The sequence below is a fragment of the Rhinatrema bivittatum genome, chromosome 11 (assembly GCF_901001135.1).
Source record: "Rhinatrema bivittatum chromosome 11, aRhiBiv1.1, whole genome shotgun sequence".
NCBI lineage: Eukaryota > Metazoa > Chordata > Amphibia > Gymnophiona > Rhinatrematidae > Rhinatrema > Rhinatrema bivittatum.
Window position 1 is genome coordinate 16,216,118 of NC_042625.1, and position 23,084 is coordinate 16,239,201.

The 23,084-nt window shown below is 43.5% G+C and overlaps 1 protein-coding gene across 2 annotated transcripts in view; it reads left to right on the plus strand.

Annotated features, from left to right (window-relative positions):
- The window catches only part of LOC115100849 (clustered mitochondria protein homolog), a 58,096-nt gene extending 42,334 nt beyond the window's left edge, over positions 1 to 15,762 (plus strand). For both annotated transcript variants that reach the window (XM_029619840.1, XM_029619841.1), the window contains exons 18-26: positions 566 to 719; positions 2,094 to 2,233; positions 2,793 to 2,873; positions 4,312 to 4,437; positions 8,435 to 8,556; positions 11,191 to 11,284; positions 11,938 to 12,072; positions 14,213 to 14,286; positions 15,420 to 15,762. In XM_029619840.1, the coding sequence (XP_029475700.1) occupies positions 566 to 719; positions 2,094 to 2,233; positions 2,793 to 2,873; positions 4,312 to 4,437; positions 8,435 to 8,556; positions 11,191 to 11,284; positions 11,938 to 12,072; positions 14,213 to 14,286; positions 15,420 to 15,603 (1,110 nt within the window). In that variant the 3' untranslated portion in view covers positions 15,604 to 15,762. The remainder of the gene's footprint in view (positions 1 to 565; positions 720 to 2,093; positions 2,234 to 2,792; positions 2,874 to 4,311; positions 4,438 to 8,434; positions 8,557 to 11,190; positions 11,285 to 11,937; positions 12,073 to 14,212; positions 14,287 to 15,419) is intronic.
- Positions 15,763 to 23,084: the final 7,322 nt, after the last annotated feature.

Here is a 23,084-nt window from a genome sequence, read left to right on the forward strand (position 1 = left end):
GCCAGCTGAACAACCACAATTTCCCTCTGTCCAGTAACAATCCTGCAAGAACAGGTTATTGGACATCCTAGGCAACTCTGGTCCTCAAGATCCACAAACCAGGCCAGGTTTTTAGGTTATCCACAATGCATATGCATGAGATAGATTTGCATGCAATGGAGGCAGAGTATGGAAATCTACCTCATGCATATTTATTAGGGATAGCATGAAAACCAGACCCATTGGTGGCACTCGAGGACTGGAGTTGCCTCCCCCTGCTTTAAAATATTAAACTTGGGGAGCTCAATTTTTTCAAAGCAATTGACACAGGTTAAAAAAAAAAAAGGTTTTACTGTTAATCAGCTGCCTGAAAATGACCGTCCCTGCGCTGTACAGGGGTGGTGTTGGACTACAGCGAGTGATTCGGGGATGAATCTGGGCAAGTGCCTGTGCCTAATGCCGCCCGGAGCTCTAGACCATCCCATTTTACAGCTGCTTGTTGCCACCGAAGGGGCACTGATAGCTGCTGCCTAACCGCCTGCTTTACTCCTAATTCACATTTTTTTTTTTTTTTTTTTTTTTTTAGATCCTGCTGCGAGAGTATAATTTTGACAGCCGTCACAAGCCCGCGGTCACGGAGGAGGATGTTCTTAATATGTTTCCGGTAGTCAAACTCGTCCATGTAAAGGCAAAGGAAGCCGCACGTGTGTTTCAGACAGCCCAGGCTAACATACAGCAAGGTATGGTCACGGGACACAGGCTCTGTTTACCTTTTTCAGAAGAAGCTGAATAAAGGGGGGGGGGGGGGGAACCAGCCTCTTGTTGTGTTAATTCCTGAAGCCACAACACACCTGGTATAGTTTCTTTAGTTGCGTATTTAAATTCAGAATTGCAGATTTATAAACCTCGTCTGACTTTTTTTTTTTTTTTTTTTTATCACCTAAACACCATGCCCTTTCCATGACCACTGAGTGCAAATTTGGTAGCAGTTCAGGCTATGGCGGAGATGAGTCCAGCAGCGGTTAGGATAGTGCTACACTTCTGCACACTAGCCAGCTCCCATGGCCACGCCTTTCTCATCCCAGCACCAATCTGTACCTGACACTCATGTTATCGCATCTCCCTTCTTCCCTCTCTCTCTCTCTCTATTTGGGCTAAGTGATGCTCTCTCCATCCGGCCCCCTTCCCCACAACTGGGACTGTTCCTCAGTATCAAACTGCCCTGTCAGCTAATACCCCCCCTACTTTCACACACTATACTCAGCTGGTCCCCCCTCTCAGACTCGGCCTCCTTACCTCACAACTGTAACTAGTGGTTTTGTGAGACAAGTTTTAGTTATAGCTGTAGGTGCATTCCCCAGTGCTGAGATACAGCTGCAGGAGCAGTCCCGGGCTAAGCCTGCACTAGCAGAAGTCCAGGCCGCAGTGGAAGGGTTGCACTGGGCAGCGGAGACCCAGCCACCAGAAGTCGGTGCTTGCGAGCCTGCTCCGCCCGTGTTGCTCTCTTCCTGTGTAGCACCAGCTTCCGAGCGAGGCCAGCGTGCGGGGAAAGGGGGAGCTGTGCGCAGCCTACAGGGAACGATGATGGTGGTTGCCCTTTCAGTAAGGAATATGAATTTGTTCCTGTATGTTAGAAAGCTTTTTTTTAATGAACATCGAATCTGGCGGCAGGAGGAACACAAGCTCCATGTAGGCCGCCCTATTTTCTTTTCTTCAGGTAATGCTGCAGCCTTTACCTGAACTCCGGCTTCATGCTCGCTTCCCCGCACCTGCTTACTGGAATTCTGCTACTGAGCTTTCCCGCCTCCACCGCCCTTCAGTGGAGAAATTTCTTTTCTAAGGTTCCTCCTGACTCCCACTCCCTGTTGAGCCTGGCTGCAAGGCCTCTTGTTGTAGAACTTTCCAGCGATGCCAGGAGAGGATGAGAAGATTCCCCTCGCAGGCTGCTCCTGTGCTGTCGGATGTGCCCAGATGAGGAATGGATTCATACCCTCGCATGATTTGCTTTTATAACCAGAGTTAGGGGGGGGGGGTTCCCCTGTTCTGTGCTTCGTGGATACCTTTATCAATGGTAGTGGGTTCTGATGGCCTCCTTTTCCCCCCTCCTGCTGCAGGTAATCTAAAGGAAGGTGCCCTGCTGCTGAATGAAGCATTAGCGGCGTTCAATAATGTCTATGGAGCCATGCATCCGGACATCAGTTTGTGTCTCCGGCTTCTTGGCAAGCTGAAATTCATCCTAGGTGATATAGTAGAGGTAGGCCAGGCTTTCTTTCATGTTTTCATATTGCTCTGTTGGAGTTAAGATCTGAGCTTGATCAGGTAGGCCCTCTAGTACTGTCTTCCTCGAGGTGTCTCGTGCAGGTCTGAACAGAATGAATGATTCCAAGGGAGCTGTAATATACTGTACCTGAATATAACTCATCGTGAGCTACCAATGAAAAGGCCTGAGCTAAATACACAGGAAAATCCATCTGTGCAATTTTCATTCCAGGGAATCCTAGCTGGGTAGCTCCTTAGTTACCTGGTTAGATGTCTTGGAAGAATGCCCTCATATTAAAAAAAGAAAAGAAGCACTCGAGTTTCACATTTACTAAGTGCTTTATACTAGTTTTTCTTTTAATAATAAATGTTAAGGAGAACGGAAGTCCCCTCGCAGCCCTGCACTGTATCCATGGACAAAGTCCCTTCCCAGGGATCTACCCTGGGAAGGATTCCCGGGCTTTCCCTGCTGGTCAGCTCGTCTTGTGCACTGTCTGTCCCCCCTCCTCATTTTAATTTCACCAATGAACTGCACTTATTTCCCCCTTTCCCAGGCACTGGATATCCAGCAGAAGACAGTGATAATGACTGAGAGGATGCTGGGATACGATCACGCAAACACTATCCAGGAATATGTAAGTAAACCGGCAAGGCTGGACATCTCTGGGACAAACCACCATGCTGGAGGGAATGTAAATAACAGTAGAAAAATCCTCAGATAGTTGAGAATGAAGACTTGTAGTGCCAGATCCCTGTCCTAGTTCCCATGGAGGCCGGAAGCCTAAAGGAGCAGTTCGGACACCAGAACAACCGTGGAAAAAGACAAGGAATGGAATAGTTTCCCATCAGGCATGGAGGAGTAGCTTAGTGGTTAGAGCAGCGGGTTTAGAACCAGAGAATCCCACGGATGCTTCTTGTGACCTTGGGTAAGTCACTTCACCCTCCAGTGCTACAGTACAAGCTTACAGGGCCATTTTTCAAAACGCAGTGGCCATTAACGTGTGCGTTAGGGCCTTATGACGTGCGATAGTGCCCTAATGCATGCGATATCGACCACATCGTGACGATAACATTTAAATGAGGGAAAGGAAATTGATTTAGGTGGGGTTAGGAAAAATGTTTTTCCAGTACTGCAGGAGAAACAAATATAGAGAAATCATCGAGAAGGCCTCTGCCTTTATTGTGGGCTCGTGGAACACCAATGAGTCAACTGCTTCAGTAGGCCAGAAACGTATCAGAGCACCCAAGGGGAGAAGTGGGGCAATCCTGACTCCAGTAGAAGGACAAGAACTGATAAGCCCTCTTAGACCAAAGACATTACTGGCAACTTTCACTTCCCAAATGGTAATGCCTATGGACGGGACAAATGGTAATGCCCGTCCCAAATGGTAATGCCTTTGGACGGGACAAATAGAAAACGGCATTCGGTACTGGATATGGATACTTCAAGTACCTGGTAATGTCATTTAGATTTAGTTACATTCCAAAACCTTGAAAAAACTGTTCTGAGATGTTAGATGAGTGTCTATTAGAGGATCTGGTTAATTGGCAGGACTGCAGGAGCCTTCCTATCACTGGAAATCTTACGCATGGACCTGTGCGAGGTTTTAGCAATGATGGAACAGCCAGTCCCATAGGATGTGACGGGAGTGCAATGCTTCTTCAGCTTGCAAATTTCTATCAACAAATCATCCAACTTGATGGCCCTGCTGAGAATCTATTTCAAATGAACCTGTGACTAGCATTTGAATGTGTAAAGGCAGCATTCCCGTCTGTCCTGATTCTGGCACACCCAGTCCAGAGCAACCGTTTGTGACCGAAGCAGACCCACCTGGCCCAGCCAGTCTGCCCAGCTGCCACCCTCTCCAAGTTACCCTGGTACTTTATTACCATCCTAAGGATCCTTTGTGTTTATCCCGTGCTTTTTGAATTCTGGTGCAATTTCTTTCTTTGCCACCTCCACTGCAGAATCAGTTGTTGCAGAAATAGGTGCAACTTCTAGACTTTCTGAAAATAGTTCCATCAGTGAGTGATTGTTAACCCTGTTGGTTTTCTGTCTTTCTGTCTGCACAGGTCCTCCTTGCTCTGTACTGTTTTGCAAACGGCCAGCTTCCGGTGTCGCTGAAGCTGCTCTATCGTGCACGTTACCTCCTGCTGCTTATAGCAGGGGAAGATCATCCTACAATGGCGATTCTGGACGTAAGTGGTGGTAAATCTCCGTCCCCCCCCCCCCCCCCCAGCGGTTCGGAATGCTATCGGGCTTCCATTTCCCATCTCCTGGCACTCTGCCTTATTTTCTGGGGGATAGTTGTGTGTGTTCAGAGTCCTGTCGGTGGCAGTTCCAGCAGCATTAAATTGTTATTACCAATCTAACAATTATGAGACAATCTAACTTGGACTACAATATGAACCGTAAACATGAGTTTAAAAAGTTTATGCTTCCTGCATAATAAATTCCTTGGAGTCTCCTTAGGAAGCTACACCGCCTGGATAGTTCTCACTGCCCTTAAATTACTCACATGTTGATGCCAAATAGTTTGGAGCTTTAAAAATGAAACCAAGGTTGAAACTGACTCAGATTGGGCAATATGCAGGATGTAGCCCGTGGCACCAGCATGACTGGGAGCTGGTTGACACTGGAGACCTCAGGAATAGAAAATCCCCCAGCATTTCACAACCCGTTTGTGTTTTCTCTGCTTCTTTATCTTATTAGTGTACGGTTCTGGGAGCAGGCATGCGTGTGGCTGCGTATTGCAAAGGCTTATTTCACAGCGGGGGCACTGCATGCCAGTGAGGTGAATCCCGGGCTGTCTTGTGCTTGGGTACCGGATAGCCCGCAGTCGGGGTTATCCAGATTTTATTCAGTCCCTGCAGGTCTTTGGATTAGTGACCCTTTTGATTACAAAAGTGCATTGGCCTTTAAAACTTATAAAGGGCCTTGCTAAATATTGCCCACCCTTTATGCAGTGGGGTGAAAGTTGGACATACCTGCATAGTTTGCCATAGGCGCATATTTTTAGCTGGAAAAAGTGGCAGCAGTGTCAGCAGGTGCAGATATGTGTCAGCACTTTTTTTCCCCCCTGAGGCAGCTTTCCAAGGGAAACCGGGACAGTGTAAAACACACGAGCTTTGCAGTGGTGCAAGCAGTTTGAACATCTATAGAAATTATGCAGCCATTGCCCGCTGACTGATTCCAGCTGCTGCCCTGAAGCGTCACCGCTCGGGATCTGTCTGTGCTTGGGGAAGGTGATTTTTCTGAGGTGTTTCCGTGGGTAAAACTGTGCTTTACTCACGGAAATGGACTTTCTTTGAACGTCTGCCCATCCTGAATGTGGGTAAAAGTACGTTCCCTGTACGTACCCGGATCAGTACGCTCCTGATGCCACAACACACATGTAGGGGAAGGCCTTCCCACGTCTGGGGAATTGGAAACCGCGCAAGTCTTTGAATTTTCAAAATTAATTAAAAAAAAAAAAAAAGAGGGGCAAAGTTGTTTAGTTTTTCCCTTTGTAAATTGGTACAAAGTCCATAGGCACAAAGCACCTGCTGGCTTTGCACTGCAGTGGAGAGTCTGAAAACAGGATTGTGAGAGGATTACGTGAACAAAATGTACACGAAGCATTATGTGTTTCTTAGTAATTATTGGGGCAAGTTTCTGCATGGGTCAAAGTGTCGGGTTAGAATCAGCGCAGGACTTATTCCTTTAATGTAAGGGTAACTTAAACATAAATATAGCGGTGAAGTAGGTCAGGTATGTAAGCAGGTTTAGGGGTGCAGGGATCTGTCTGCTACAGACACTGCCAGCTGCCCTCCCACCTTACTTGTGATCCTAAATCAGGAAAAATAATTGTATGATATAACATTTTAGAAACTAACAATTCTTATCTCTAACCTCCTGGCGACTATGCATCCGTTTTCCCTAAAGAAAGTTCTGTGTCATAGGTGGTAGCAGACATGCCATAAACCTTAGCCCGCTTAGTATATTAACACATGGCTAACTTACTTACTCTTGGTCTAGGCTTCAGGCAATATCTCTGTTCTCCTCTGAAGCAGGCTCCAACTGGAGAGCTGGAGAATGTGGGTAGGGGAGAGGCTTGCTAGTGGGCAGGTGGGCTTGCCTAATCTCCACACCTGAGCAGGCACCTCGTCTCTCTGGTCTCTGGGCCTCATATATGCTTCTCCCTTCAATAGCAGGGAGTGCTGCTCTGCTTCTTACCAGCCTTTTGCTTGCAGGGATGCTCAGGATTCACTCTCCGGGTTTTCTCCTCGGGTTTGTGCTCTTTCTCCCTTCCTTTTTCAGTGGGTGCTGCGTTTTTTGCCTTTCTCCTCCTTTTGGTTTCAGGGTCGCTCTCTGCCAGGGGTCCATTGCTTCAGCCTCCCTTTAATTCTTCTTTGCCCCATGTCTTATACTTCCCAGCATAGCCTTGTGGAGGGTCTTTTTGCCACATTGCAGGTCTCCCCCCCCCCCCCCCTCCCCCATTACTTCGGGAGGGGTCCTGCATATTGTAGGTCTTGTTCCCCCCCTCCCCATTTGTTCAGGGGGAGCTGTCACATCTGTATGTCAAGCTGTCTTACCAGTATAATTTTTCTCTGACCCATGGATTCGCCTTGGCTCATCCCTGACACTGGCTTAGGAGCTTAAGTCATATTGTCTCTTTGTCTGCCTTGCTCCTATTGACACAGGAACATGTAAACTGGCACATCTGATAAGGTATCCTTCCGTGTTAACAGGACAAAAGTTCTTCATTTTCCACTGAAACAGGGTAGTTTTAAAATTCAGGTCTGGGGCCTGCCACCACACTGGCCTGTAGGTTTCTTGGCTATTATGATTCATAATTGCTGAATCAGTGGTAAAACATGAGATATCTCCCTACAGGTAAATTGTAGTACTTGCAGCTCAGGCCAGTCTGGGTCACAATATTATTGTTAGCTTTTTCACTTCACAGATACTTCCAGCACCAAACAGGTTCAGAATACATTGGTTCACACTGTGAGCCTTAGCACGGCTCACAGCCCTCAAGTGTTCCCAGAAATCCGTTTTTACAGTATCTGGTCTCTAACCCATCCCCTTGCTTCAGGATCAGGGTTGCCTGGGCTGCAGGGCAGCTCCATATGCCCTTTGGGCAGTATACAGCACAAAGGGGATACGGAGCTCTGTGACAAGAAACTGATTCCCAGGGTATCTACCAGCGGTGAATACGGGAGCAAAGCACCTGTCCTATGCCAGACTAGGCCTCCACCCTGAGGCCCGGCTGACCCTGACTCAACACCTGCACCAATTTTCAAAGCAAAAATATTCGTGGGCTTTCGCTTTGCAGCATGCTGCAGGCAGCAGCACACTACAGACATTTGCACCTGCTTTTTCCAAAGAAAATAATGCACACGTTGAAGATGCAATCTGTGCATATTATTTTCCCTCTGCGCCCCCCCCCCCTTGCCGGACCTAAATATGCCCCTGGAATGCTTCTTTGCTGCGGTTAAATTATACTCCTTGTAGAATGACGTGCATACACGAAGGGAGGGCAATTTTAAGATTGTGGATTTACATGGTTACCAGTGTAAGGACACGTAATATATTATGGGGGGGAGAAATTCCATTTTCCCAGGGAATTCACATCCCTGACTACCCTCCCACCACCACTGGGAATGCCCCGTTTCTGAGCCACGGATAGAAAACTCATGCACTTCTCACAGTGGCAGAAAGGCCACGTGCACACTGCCACACATACACAGGCAGTGTCCCAAAGTGCACACGTACTTGCAGGAAATGCGGAGGAAATTGCCATCTTCACGGTCCCATGAGAAATGCATTTTAATTGTGTATTGTGTTTCCTTAAAGTTGTGAAGGGACAATTTTTGGTGGCAGGATACAGAGAATAGAATCTAAGGAAACAAAATCAATATTTAAATCTGTTGAAAACTTAGTGCATATGATTCTGGAGGGCAGCGTGCAGCGTGACTGACGCACAGAATGTCCATCACAGAAACATAGCAAATTTATATTATATATCCTGACATTGGACGGTAAACACGGTGCAATTAATGCTCCTGAATCTCACTTTCTAGGATGCCGTAGACCAGCTAGTGAGCTCCACATCTGGAACCTCATTCCGTACTGAGGACTCTTATTTGCCGCCACGCTGTACAGTGCTTGACCTGGTTGATTTTTTTTTTTTTTTTTTTCTCATTCTGACAGAGTAACATTGGCGTTGTCCTCCAGGCGGTCTTAGAATGTGACCTGGCATTGAGGTTTCTGGAAAAAGCTTTGGAAACCAGCACCAAGTACCATGGCCCCAGATCCCTGCAGGCTGCTCTGAGGTACCTCGCTCTGCTTCCGTTCCAGTTGTGCTGCAGTCAGGGCACTTTTAGTTTCTTGGCTTCCCAGGCTTGATCACTAGAATTTGGGTGGTTCAGTTATAGTTTAATTTTTATATTTTAAGTATTCAGATTTGCAAATATTCTCATATTGTGGAATTAATGAAAGGAATGTTGCCTTGCTTTTTAAAAGAAAGAGAGATGTTTTTGGAAGTTGGTTACTTCCATTCTCTTATTTTTGAGTGCATTCATATGGTTACGAGATAACATAGTATTGACGGCAGAAAAAGACCAAAGAGTTTATCCAGCCTGCCCAGCAAGTTTCCTATGGTAGCAACTGCCGTGCCGTGCAGGTTATCCCCAAGCCTTCTATATTAACAAAGCAACATTTTTAGTGGGTGAGGAGCCTTCTTGAAAATTCAGACAATGCTGCTTGATGTGCTTTGCTTTTGTCTTAGCCTTTGCATGTCAGTACCTCAGGCCTAATGTGAGACTGCCAAGGATGGGTGAAGAGGAGGAGAGGGCTATTGGGGATGGGTGGTTAGGGGGAGAGTTTCAGACTGTCAGGGATAGGTGGGAAGGGAGAGAGAGGGGTATGCGAGACTGCTAGGAATGGGAGAGAGGGTGAGAGTGAGAATGCCAAGGATACAGGGAGAGGGGCGAGTGTAAGACTGTCATGGATGGACGGGGAGGAGGGGAGGTGTGAATGTCAAACTGCTGGAGGGTGGTGAGAGGAGAAGGGAATGGGAGGGTGTAAGAAGGCTGAGTGACATTCTCACCCTTCATGCTCTCCTGTCCCCTGCACTCCAGCAGTCTCTCGTCTCAGCCCCTCATCAGCTCTTTCAGTGCTCCTCCTCTCTACCAGGGTCTGTCTCTCTCATGGGAGACCCTAGTGAAGGAGAGCGAGAGTCTGTGGGGGCCAAAGGTTTAGACAGAGATTACAATTCAGGAAACTGTTTTGTCTTCATTATTTGTATATGCATTACCAAAATAATAGATAAAATGGTTAAAGTTAAGGAAGATATGTGAACAAATTACATAATTGTGATAAGAGTAAGATAAAATTACAGTTTAAAATCAGGAGAATAGCAAGAACAATTCTCAGATTCTGGTACCGGTCCATATTGCACCTTGTCCTTTCTGGCTTAGACCAGTGGCAGGATACAACAGATTTTGTTGCTGTAGCTGCTGTTTCTCTGTTGCAGTAGAGAAAGGATGAACTTTTGGATTGAGAGTGGTAATTTGCTAGATTTATTTTCTGGTGTATTTGTCGACGTTTTATGCTTGTTGTACTTATATTCCTGTTAGGAGACCCTGGGAGATTTCCATCGGTGAGGAATGTTATGATTGCCCAGTTTTTCCTGTTCTTTCAGTTCTGGGAAATGTGCATCTCTGATCCCTTTGTATTTTGCACAGTATGGAAGAAATGTATTTCTGTTTTTCCAGTGTTGCACTGCAGGCAGAGTCAGGCTTTTTGGGGTCCCAGTTCAGCTTTTCTCTCTTCTACTTTGTGGTCACGTATTCTGTAATTGGTGAGGGTCTGTGATCTGCTAGCGGGTTGTTCCTGTGAAGGGATGCGCAGCTGTCCAGTTTCTTTTTCTATTTTCTAATCTGCACTTCCCAGTGGGAGGGTTACTGGGTCACAGGGAGGAGCGGTTCTCGACCTCTCGTGTGATAGTTACGCACACAGCCATTGTTTTATTTGCATACATTACTTTGAAAATTCTGGCTCAAGTCTGTGAGTAACAGGGACCCACACACTTTAGCCTTATACAGTTTGCTTGAAAATTACCCTCAAAATATTTAAGGAATTACCTATGAAATATGACAGCAGTTGCCCACTATTTAGAAATCTGTTGTCAGGTGCACTCTTTGGAATTAGTTATGCATAAGAGTGTAACTGCCATGGCTCAGCCCTGTATGCTTGGTGCCCACCCATGTGAGCCTTAGACCCAGCCAAATAAAATGTGTCCTGACGACACCACTGCTCAAACATCTGAGGCTTGGCTGTATTATTGAGGCAGGACCCAAAGCGATGCTGTCACTGGACTTTTCTGTTCATTTTCAAAAGCCATTGGGACCTCCCATCAGAGCAGTGGCATACGTAAAGTATTTGGCACCCCTGCCTTCCCAGGTTCACTTCTCTGTTCCCCTCTCCTTCCCACAGGCTCCTTCTCTGTCTTGCACACAGTCTCCCTCATACATGCACCCTCACTCTCACACACTCTCTCTCTTACTTACACACATACACATACGCAAGCTTCCAATCTCTTACATACATACACACACACACCCCTTCCTCTCTCAATCACATTGATTCACATGCGGTCATTCTGGCCCTCTCCCTCTTCAGCTGCCTGCAGCTATCTGGTCACTGTCTTCCACCATTCGCGGCCCACCAGCCTCCCTCTTCTTCTGCTGCAAGCAGGATGGGCTTTGCTCGTGGTCCAGTGTCCCCCTCCTGCCACAAGTGGGATGGGCTCCACTCGCAGCCGCTGGCCTCCCTCTCGTTGGCTCCCCCCTTCCTGGCTGTCACCCCTTCATAGTATGCCACTGCATCGGAAGATTAGAATATTTAATTGATATGTCAGTGTTGTTCAAAAAATCATTCTATATTTTCCTGTACTTTATTTGTAGTCATCATTTAATAGCCCTGGTGTACACAAGCAAAGCAGAGTTCCGCTCCGCCATGCAGCACGAGAAGGAGACCTACACGATCTATAAAACGCTGGTGAGTAGGAGGATATCAGCCTCTATCTGGTGGCATGGCACAGTCAGTTCTGTTTTAAGGACTTGGGCTCACCTTGGATCCGAGAACTAGTGTAACACAACAAAAAGGTCTAAAGGCAACCTGGTAGTGGAGAGGTGATCAGATGCAAGACAAAGCATAACCCAATGACTGCTGTGCAATGTAGTGTAGACAGCAACGCTTCTCAAAGATGATCTTCATGCTGTCCATAATCCGTGGCAGTGAAGTATTTGCATCTGTAACCATTTACATAAATTGGTTACCCAGAAAATCATATTGGCTTGCTCCTCAAGGACCACATTTGAGAGCCCCTTCGCTTGTTCTAAAGATTCTAGGTTTGTAGTCCCGTGCTCTGGTGCTGACACACATGAGAAGCTCTTTGTACTGCTGTGGAGTCTGTTCTCGCTGGATGTGCTGGCATTCTAGAAATGGTTAGGAATGGGACATTCCAATCCTCTCAGGCCTCACATGAGTCTGGTTTTCTGGATCACTGTAATATGCAGGTAAAATGGATCCTGATACATCTCATGAACATAGTGAAAACAAAAGCTGTTTGCTGCCCTCTAGGCTGGGAGTCGGCCATCTTGACTCTTCACATTTTCTCTTCCTTTAACTTGTATCTCTCTTAATTCTAGCTCGGAGACTGGCATGAAAGAACAAGGGAAAGCGCTGCCTTCCTGAAACACGTCACCCAGCAGGCCGTGAACCTGCAAAGGACCATGAATGAGATCTTCAGGAACGGACCCAGCGCGGCCATTCCACGTGTCCAGGTTTTCGGCAGTTCATGTTCCATTTCATGAGCCAGACAGATCATTCCAACTTTCTGGGCTCATGACCCATGGTTTTTCTTGTTTGAAATTCTTAAGCATAAAACAATAATTTCAGAAAGCTCCTGTCTCGTCGGCAGGCATTTGCTGCACACTGATGCATTTTAGTGGCTGGGTGTGCATGAAACCGTTTAGCTTTGCTTATTCTTTTTTTTTAATTTATATTTTAAGTTTTTTAAACAATTATTACATTGTAAAAAACACAGGCAAATATTCTGTATTTAGAACACAAAATCATAGTGGACATACATTTACCATACTATCAATACAGTAATATCTAGTCCACATTGCGGGAGTCCAATTCATAATGAGTCTGTACTCAATCTTACAGAAAGGAGAATATATCAATTTGTTGCAGATCCATTTCTCAACACTTGCTCTTTATCCCGCAAAAAGGACTCTAAGTGGGGGGGATCCTGAAAGATGAATTTATTCTTCTGATATAACACCGAGCACTTACAAGGGAATTTTAAATAGAATGTTGCCCCTAGGGTCAACACTCTAGCCTTAAGTATCAGGAATTGCTTTCGCCTTACTTGAGTTGCTCTGGCAACATCAGGGAAAATCTGGATCCGTTGTCCACAAAATTTGTAATCTTTATTTTCAAAATATTTTTGCAAAATCAAGTTCTTGTCTCTCTCGACAAAAAGTTACCAATAATGTAGATCTTAATGATATATCATCTTGAGAGGCTTCCAAAAATGAGGTCAAATTTGGAGAATGTTGGACAATATCCATATCCTCCTTAACCTCATCTTAGAGACATAGTATATCTTAGATATACTTGTCTCATCTATTGTTGTAATAGATAACATTTCAGTGAGATACTTTTTGAGCAATTCAGTGGCAGATATTAATCTGGTTTCTGGGAAATTCAATAACCGTAAATTTCTACAGCGATTTTGGTTTTCCAGAATTTCCATCTGCTGATGTATAACTATACCATCTTTTATTGAAGAATTATTTACTTCCTTAAGTGTTTCTATATGAGAAGACATAACCTTTGATTGCTCTTCTACATATGCCAAACGATTAGTATGTCCTTCCAATACATTTTTAATTTCAGAAATAGTTATTCTATTCTGCTCTATAGAATTTGACATAATTTTCTGAAGGTTATCTACAGCTACCCACACATCACGCAAAGTAATATTCTGGGGAAAACTAGGCACGGTGACAGTTTCTTGCGGTCCCAGGCCTAATTGTTGCCCAGTATTTTCTAAATTAGAGGAATGTATACCATCTTTATTTATTTTAACCAAATCTTAGTCCAAGAAATTCATGGTGTGTGGATGAAGCAGAATCCATACTTGGTTGAGACGTCTGCAGTGGTCCTTGAGCCTCAGGGGCCTCAGGAGATCCCGAGGAAAAGGAAATATCAGGAATTGATCTTAAGTTAGTTTGACTCACCCCTCTTGCAACATGAGAATCCATAGGCCCCCTCACAGGTAGTCCTGGGGATGAGGTCCAAAACTTCACTTTCCTCTTCCTGCCCATAAAAGTATTACTTTATCAAGAAGATTAGCTTTGCTTATTCTGCGCATTGTTAGCTTTTCTCCGGATGGGCTGAGAGTGTCGAGCAGAGCCCTTTGGCGTCTTCTCAGTCCTCTCCCTCTTGTCTTCTCTCATTAGGCAGATATACAGGGTTTGGTAAGAACCTAACTCCATCAGGAGCAGGTGAGTCGGTCCTGGTTTTTCATACCAAGTGACTCTCCGAATCCTTTCCAGCAGAAGCTGAAAAACCTGGACTGACTTACCTGTCCCTGATCTTATTTATTTACACAGCATTTGATTAGTGTCCCTTAATCTTTTAACATCTGAGCGCGGTACAGTACTAAAAACAAATACATGAAATCCATAATTCTTAATCCAACATATAGATAGATATTTTTAGAGGGGAACTAAAGCAATGCAAGTGTAATGAGATATATTCTTGTGAGGAAAATAATCAGGGTGTTGGGAGCCAGTGCTGTAATGTTATATCAGAATCAGCTTTATAAAAAGTATTCATGAAAATTCCTCTCTTTAACATAAACATCTGTAATAATCATCCTTAACTCTTCTTTTTTTTCTTATGGTTTAGATAATGCCGCCAGGAGTAGCAACCCTATTAGAGCAACTGAACCTGATCAATGGTATCCTGCTGATTAATGTGCGGTAAGCATGAGCATTAGGGAATGGCAGATATTAGCTTGCGCTTCAGAACATCCCAACCCATCGAATACTTAGCTAACCAGCACTTGGGTCATGAGGAAAGCAACTTCTGCCACATGTGTTCACTAGTACGTTAAATCTGTGAGTTGTTACCATTTAAAAAAAGGCTGCTGCTTTTCCCAAGCAGGTTAGCATGGCAGGAGAAGCAGCTGGCTTGGTACCAGTGCAGTAATTATCATGGCACAGGATAGGTGCAATATTTATAATGTAAAAATGACAGACACAAGGGAATTATAAATAATTTAGTTGCCTTCACATCCCTGAATTGTCAATATTGTGGCAGAGGACTAGGACAAGCCCCTTTTGTTAGGAGTCATAAACAAGCCTGTGCCTCAGGGATTCAGCTGAGTGGCACCCGAGGAAAGCGGATAGCACCAGCAGCAAAGTATGCACATTAATGGCTGGGTATGAACCAGGTGGGAAACTTTGTACGCCTCTCTACCAGACGTTGTAAAGTACAGATGAGGAAGAAGACAAAACCTTTCCTGGATAAGGAGTGATATCTTACAGGCAGTTATGCTATATGGTTGACACTGGGATGTATCATTACATTGTAGACAGGAATAGCTGGGCAGACTAGATGGGCCAGTTGGTAGGTATGTGCGTACATTCATTTTAAACAAATGTGGTTCCTGAACCGAATTGGGCCGTTTACACTTTTGTTTCAGATTTAACGAAAGTCAACAATGGCTCAGGAAAAAACCCCCAATTTTTTTGGTTTTTACTAATTTTGCAAATAATGTTCGGCATCTATAAATAGCAGTTGCTGTTTTCCAAGATGAATAAAAACAACCCACCCCTCCAGAATTTAATTTCAGCTGAAAATGAATATAACGAACTGAATCAAACATTTTGGCCATGCACATCCCTTCCGATTTTGGTCTTTTTCTGCAATCATCTACCAGTAATGTTACAGCTAGCTTTCAGTTAAAGACATTGAAAAATCTGAACCATAACTATTTGTCCATCTGCTGGATGGTCTTGCTTTTTAAAGTAGTAAGCAAAGCAAGAAAATGACTTAATTTAGCCAGAACAAGTTGACTCTTACTATGCTCTTTGTTTCCTGTTTTCTAAAGGGACAAAGAACCAGAAGAAACCACACTGGGAAAACAATTGGAAAATGCACAAGATGAACCAAATGTGAGCCAGGGCGAATCAGATGTTAGACCAACTCTGGCTGACAGGGAAGCTGCGGCAGAGCCGATCAACACCGAGCAGCAGGGTCAGGAGGCTCCTCCCATGACACCCGGTCTGCTTTGAATGAATCAGAATTAGCATGAAACTGCCTTTCCTATTGCACCAGTTTCAGTTCTACTGCATTAGCACAAGACTTTGGAGATTTTCACAAGGGGTTTTTTGTTTTGTTTTTACATTCATTATTCTGTGCCTTTGGAAAAAAAATAAATTGCAAAAAAAGGGTCCCTAGCCTGTTTTTAAAGCCTATGCAAGTTACCAAAAGGGCTTTTTCTTTTTACTGAAGGAGATTACCTGCCGCGCTATGGAAAGCTTTTCCTAACGGCAAGACTCGCAAAATGGGAGGCTAAGAGCTGAGTTCCACGGACGCCGATGCAGCTGCCTTTTTGATGGTTCAAGCTGCACACTTTTTTTTCCATTGTGAGCATGTGGGGGAAACATGCTCAGACATCTCCAAAAACCTCTCGCTCTGTAGTGCTGCAGACTGTACAATACCAGCACCTGTGACACAGAGCAATGGCAGTTTGGTCATCTCCTAATCATCTGGGCCCAAATAATGGGAGATTTTTTTTTTCTTTTTCTGTTTTTTTGGAGTCAGCTCTCAGAAGCTGCTCAAACATGAACTCATGTCCTGTAATTGACCAAAGCAAAAGCTATAGGAGTTTTGTCCTATTGCAGGTGATACCAAAATCTGCAACAGGGTCATCAGCCAGGAAGGTGTGGAAAACAATAGGGATATAGCAAAGCTTGGGAAAGGATCTAGGGACTGGGAGCTAAGAGAAGGATGCATTTAGGTTGGAAGAACACAAGGGAGAGGTACAGTAGTGGAGGTGAAATTTCTTTTAAGCATGACAGAAGAGCAGAGCTGGGGGTGACTGTTTCTCATGATCTTAAGGAGGCCAAACAGGTGGATAAAGCAACAGCAAAAGCCAGAAACATGCCTGGCTGCATGGGGAGAGGAATGGTCCCTGGAGAGACCTCATTTGCAATACTGAACAATTCTGGAATCTGCACCTTCAAAAGGATATAAACAGGATGGAGTTGGTCCAGAGGGAGGCTACTAACATGGTCAGCGGGCTTTGTTCTAAAGCATATGGGGATAGACATAAAGAAATAAACAGATCCTCTAGGGTGTATATTTAAATACTTACAAGGTTTCCATGCACAGGTGAGCCTCTTTCGACAGAAAGGAGGCTCTAGAACGAGGGGTCCTGGGATGAGGCTGAAAGAGGGTAGACCTGGGAGTAATCTTTACAGAGAAGGTGATGGATGTGTGGAACAGCCTCCCAATGTAGGGGGTGGAGATAAAAACAGCACCTGAATTCCAGAAAGCATGGGATTTATACAGGGGATCTCTGAGGGAATGATGGAAATGACCTTAACTTCTCCACCAGAAAGCAGCCACCCTTCTCTCCAAGAGCAAGATGTGACACAATGGGGCAGATTTGCAAAAGTCTGCGGGCGCAAGTTATAAAATCGGGCGTCCATGTGTGCGCGCACGCAACCTTTTAAAATCTACCTCAATGTGAGTGCAGAAAAGAATCACATAGGCTGAGCTGAATGTATAGGAAAGATGGGGGTGGGTCTGGGTGGGCTTCTTAAAACTATTGCTACTCTTATAAGGAAAACGAAGGTAGGGGTTGGGTGTCTGGCTTTTGGATTAATGCAAAAGGCTTAACAAACTACAGGGGGGTTGTGGTTTTGTTTTGGGTTTTTTTTGTTTTTTTAAAGTCAAAGGAGTTAGGCCTTGCTACTGGAAAATCTGGCCCAGTTACCCAGTGCTGTGTTAAACAAAAACCAAAAAAACCAGGAAGCTCTTTACCACGTTACTTGAGCTCACAAAGCTTCTTCTAAATCGCTCTTTGAAACAAATCCCTCCCTATCTCCCTACCCACCAGAGATTACAGAAATAATGGCCCTGCCAAAAGAGAAGTGATTTCATGCAGGACTGTATCAAATATGAGTTACTAAACTTTGAAAGGTCTTCCATGCTCTTGCTGAGTTTGGCTTCCAGCAGGGGGCGTGGCCTAATGATTGCCATGACATTTTTCCCATATTACAACACAATTTATAGAAATCACTAAAGTGTTTGATTATATATATATATATATATATATATATATATATATATATATATATATATATACTTTTTTAAAAATTTATTTTTAAAATTACTTTGGAATAGACTCAAATATACATTATAGCTTTTTGTTAGTAATTTTAACTCCAGGCTTGCTAATCTAGTGGCTAAATACATCTGTCTGGGACAGTAACCTGCTTGCCAGTGCACTGATCATAGTGAAATTTTGGAGGAGTGGGATGGAGGGAGAAGGGTCTAGTCACTATCTTGTTGAAAATGACCTTGATCAGGTAAGAGTGAGGTCATTTTTTTATGAGGGTAAAAACTGAAAAGCGCAGCAAATCCATGCATAGTTTTCCCTTGTGTGACACAGTACTGGCCTTAAAATGTCAAGTTTAAAACCTTCTCCATGAGAGAGCTCTGTAAGCAGAACCTCCTCAGTTTGTCTGGTAATAACACTACTGCCTCGCCTCATGGTATGTACTGTTTACTGTTTTACGTGTCAAGATACAACCCGTAAGCTGTACAGCGTACCTTACATACAGTTCTTAAATTAAGAAATCACATTGGTGGATCCTGGACTTTTGCATACACCAAGCATTCTGTATTGCTGGCATCATTTTAATGATTTTTTTTGTTCCCATTGTGTGCCTATAGGGAAATCCTTTTATAATTACAGATGCTTTGTGTGTCTGTTTTTTTTTTTTTTTTTAAATAATTTACAGAAAATATTTTCTACACTAGAACTTCCCTTCATGCCCAAGGCTTCAGGAATGCTTTACTTGCTGCTTAAATATTAATACGTGATGAAAATGTTTGTAATCTCATCCACTTCTTCTATTTTCAAAATATGACTCTCCTCCCGTGGGACCACTTTTCCCCCTGACAGATGGCAGCGCTAGAATTGACTAGCGATTGGGTCTGTCTGGCAAGCGGCGAGCTCTGTAATAACTGAGGTCTTGGTGGAAACACAGGCGCCCACATAGCCGGGTCTGTCTGGCAAGCCGTGCAAGAACCCTGGGCGATTCACGTAATGGTGGCTATATAAATTGTACTGTGATAACAGAATCAAACCAGCAGCTGCGTCTGCCTGGCAGGCGGCCAGTTTTGTAAGGAAGTAGAAGTCCTAGTGGAAACGCAGTTACATAGATGGTGGGAATGCTCGGGAGAGGATAAGCAACCTTGTTCAGTCAGTTTGCTATGATTCCAGATGTCCCAAGAAAAATAGAAAGGCTTAGTTTTTGACCAGTTGGAAAGGCAATATACTAACGTCTAATGCTGACTTTCTGGTGAATCGGGTTCAGCAACGAGGTTGGCAAGTACCTAAGTTCTTACAAGAGAACAATAAAAGGAAAACAAAAAGGCCTTATTTGATATGTAAATTGCTTTGTGAGATGTATGATTGCACTGGGTTGGGAGTGAGTGGTTTTTATTAATGTTTAGGCTGCTCAGTTGCTAAAAATTGCTGTTCAGTTAGTATTTTGGATCCCAGTCTGCATCCAGTGAATCACATGGATGGATGATGAAATATTCATTCAAGCTCATGGTCCCGCCACAAACGAAGATTGTGCTGCTGATGTGGTTGCCTCTCATCAGTACATTGTGGGTATTTCAAGGTATGTGTGCTGGTGTAGCCTGCAGTAAGCTTGGATATCCACCCCGTTCAAAGACTTTGTATTATCTTTATTAATCTTGTATGTTTTGTTACAAAATAAATACCATGGCGGGTATGAGTTTCTCTTCTAGTCTCATTTAATTTTCCTCACAGGGTTAATAAATTTATTAAAGAATACAGTATATGCAGTTGGTTACTTGATTATGGCAGCTGTGGAATAATATACTCTTGTATTTTCAATTATAGGACTTAAGATATAGGTGGGGATTCTCTACCAGTATCAAAAACTGGTTGATTTTTTATATAAATAAATAAATCCTTTGTCACATACTTTGGGGCAGATGCAGAACAGTGTGCTTAGCCGCACCCATGCGTCCACAGCCCCCTATGCTATAAGGGGATTAGCGTGTCCACAACACGCATCCAACATGCCGCAAAACTAATAGTGCTCATCGCATGCAAATGCATGTTGATGAGGCTATTAGTTATTCACCCCACATGCAAAAAAAAAAAAAGAGCACCAGACCTGCACATTTTTACACTCAGCAATTGCCCAGAGCAGGCATTAATTTCTGAGCAGCCCAAAAAGTTGTACAGAAAAGCAGACATTACTACTTTTCTGTACATCCTCCGACTTAATATCGTGGCGATATTAAGTCGGAGGAACCAAAAGTTTAAAAAATTAAAAAAAAAAAAGTGCCATGGTCAAGTTAGGGAAACTGTGAGACCACACCTTGAATACTGTGTACAATTCTGGTCACCGCATTTCAAAAAAGATATAGTTGCAATGGAGATGGTACAGAGAAGGGTGACCAAAATGATAAAGGGGATGGAACAGCTCCCCTATGAGGAAAGGCTGAAGAGGTTAGGGCTCTTCAGCTTGGAGAAGAGACGGCTGAGGGGGGATATGATAGAGGTCTTTAAGATCATGAGCGGTCTTGAACGAGTAGATGCGACTCGGTTATTTACACTTTCGAATAATAGAAGGACTATGGGGCATTCCATGACGTTAGCAAGTAGCACATTTAAGACTAATCGGAGAAAATTCTTTCAGTCAACGCACAATTAAGCTCTGGAATTTGTTGCCAGAGGATGTGGTTAGTGCAGTTAGTGTAGCTGGGTTCAAAAAAGGTTTGGATAAGTTCTTGGAGGAGAAGTCCATTAACTGCTATTAATCAAGTTTACTTAGGGAATAGCCACTGTTATTAATTGCATCAGTAGCATGGGTTTGTCTTAGTGTTTGGATAATTGCCAGGTTCTTGTGGCCTGGTTTGGCCTCTGTTGGAAACAAGAAATTGCCATGCTGGGTCAGGATGCTGGGCTTGATGGACCCTTGGTCTATGTTCTAATCCGCGGACAGCCGACCTTTCCAGGGAGCCTGCTGTCAAGGAGGCGCTTGGGGTGCACAATTGACCCTACCCCTCATTTAAATGTTGCATCGTGCACCCTGGACGAGAGTTAGAAAAGAGAGCGCTCAACACTGCATGCCCACTTTCAACTTACGTTTATTGCATCGGCCCTTTTGATCAGAATATGATAGGTTACTCTCTACTATCAGAGTGGTCTTATCAGTAATATCATTTTATAATGAACCTATATATAATCTTCACAGGCAGTTAAAATGTTGGGGGTAAGAGATCATTAAAATTGGTGGTACAAGATTTGTCAGAGAACAACAGGCATGATGTCTTAGTCAATATGATATTGAAGACTTGGTGTGCATTGTAAAGTTGTCTGGGTTAGATCTATTGAAAGTTTAGATAGTTTTAGGATACATTGTATGGATCAGGCTGCTGACATTCTAGGGGTGGATGTGGTAAAAGGAATAATATATTTTGTTATATTGATCAATGTGAAATATTTGTAGTCTCTGCAGGACTCTACTTATACCTTCTTTGTATGGGGTTTGCAGTTTAAAGGGTGTAGTTAACTGTTTGATTTTTTTTTTTTTTTCTGATATGCAGACCATGGAGTTTACTGGCTGGTCTTTTATATAGTTATTTATGCTTCTCTTATATTACTGCTTAGATGACATGGTTGAACAGACTAAATCTAAAATTATAAATGTAATTAGTAATAAGTTATATTACATTACAGCAACAGAGCACCCAGATGTAGTTCTCCTATAGGAAATCATTTAGAATGTAAGAAATCCTTGAAGTTGAGACTTGGTTGGGTGATTAAATTGTGCCTTTTAATCTGCATTGCATAAAAAATAAATTAAGGTTTACTGTATTAATTAAAAAGTCACCAGATCTTCAATTCTTCAGAGGGATAGCCGTCTGATATAGCAAAAGAGACAAGAATCAAGTGGCACCTTGTACACTAATTTATTAAAGCATGAGCTTTCGAGGACAGAGTCTTAAGTTGGGTGGAAGAATGGACTTTGAAATGCTCTCCTTTATACTTATCTTGATGGCATAGAGTAAAAGCAATTAAGGCTATAGCTCTAATGGTAATCTGTAGGTTAAGCATGTTACCAATTAGTTCTCCAGAATCTTTTTACATCATTTATTGGTGAATATTTGGATGGAGAAGCAAGAGTCCTAGAACTGCGCTGAAAATGAAAGGATTGGGGAGGTACTCTTCTCATGCTGGGAGGGCCAATGGCAATAGGAAGAGTAATTTTCAAGGGGTAAAGTACGGCCTTACCCATAGACGTGGTCCTCTAGAAAACTGCGCAGTCTATCCAGGCATAAAAGTATGTGCATATAGACCATGAGAGCCCAATTTTCAAAACTGTCCCTAATACACTATCTGCACATGTATGTGGGCCCACAGAGATTCATGCTAGTATTTTATAAACTGTATGGCAGGAACATGCATGTCACCCATATTATAAGCCGTGCTATATAAGAGAATCCTGAATATGATCAAGTGTGTACCTTCATATGTAGCTATCGTGTCTATAAGCCAATTATTATAAGGCTTTAAAAATCATTAGGTACCTTGATCGTTTTTGATGATTTTTTTGCCACACAAATAGTGTTTACATAAATGTTGATTACATTCACTTATTTGCTTGCACTTGTTTTTACTTGCTTAACTCTAGCGGATGTTATTAAACTCTGGCAAGTGTTGATTACATGCGCTCATTTGCTTGCACTTTTTTTACTTGCTTAACTCTGGCTTGCTTATCCACTTGAAGTGGTAAAAGAATTTTGGTGTAGTTGCGAAGAATCCCCATTACTCCCTATCAGGTGCCTGCTAAAGGTATAGCAGCTTTTTACCGTCGAGTGCCGTTCCCTATGTCTGCATGTTCATGAGTGGTAGCATTGTCACCGCTCGAAATATCCCCGATAGGGAGTAATGGGGATTCTTCGCAAGTACACTTAATCGCAGTGCACAACGCACCACTTACAGTCATTTGTGTGCAAAACTCTACTGTAGAGCAGTTTTTCCCCTGCCGGGTCACGTTGCAAATCTACAGTCAGCTGAGAACACTTTCTCCTGGCGGTTGCAAGCCCTTGAAGAAGGAGCTTTTTGCTCCGAAACATCTAGATGTCTGCTATACAATACTTGCCAGAGCTCAACAACGTCCGTCAGAGTTCATCTGACAGCATAAGTGGTATATTGTGACACACCAAAATTCTTTTACCACTTCAAGTGGATAAGCAAGTAAAAAAAAGTGCAAGCAAATGAGCGAATGTAATCAACGTTTGGCTACACAACACTTGCCAGAGTTTAATAACATCCGCCAGAGTTAAGCAAGTAAAAACAAGTGCAAGCAAATAAGTGAATGTAATCAACATTTATGTAAACACTATTCGTGTGGCAAAAAATCATCAAAAACGATCAAGGTACCTAATGATTCTTAAAGCCTTATAGTAATTGGCTTATAGACACGATAGA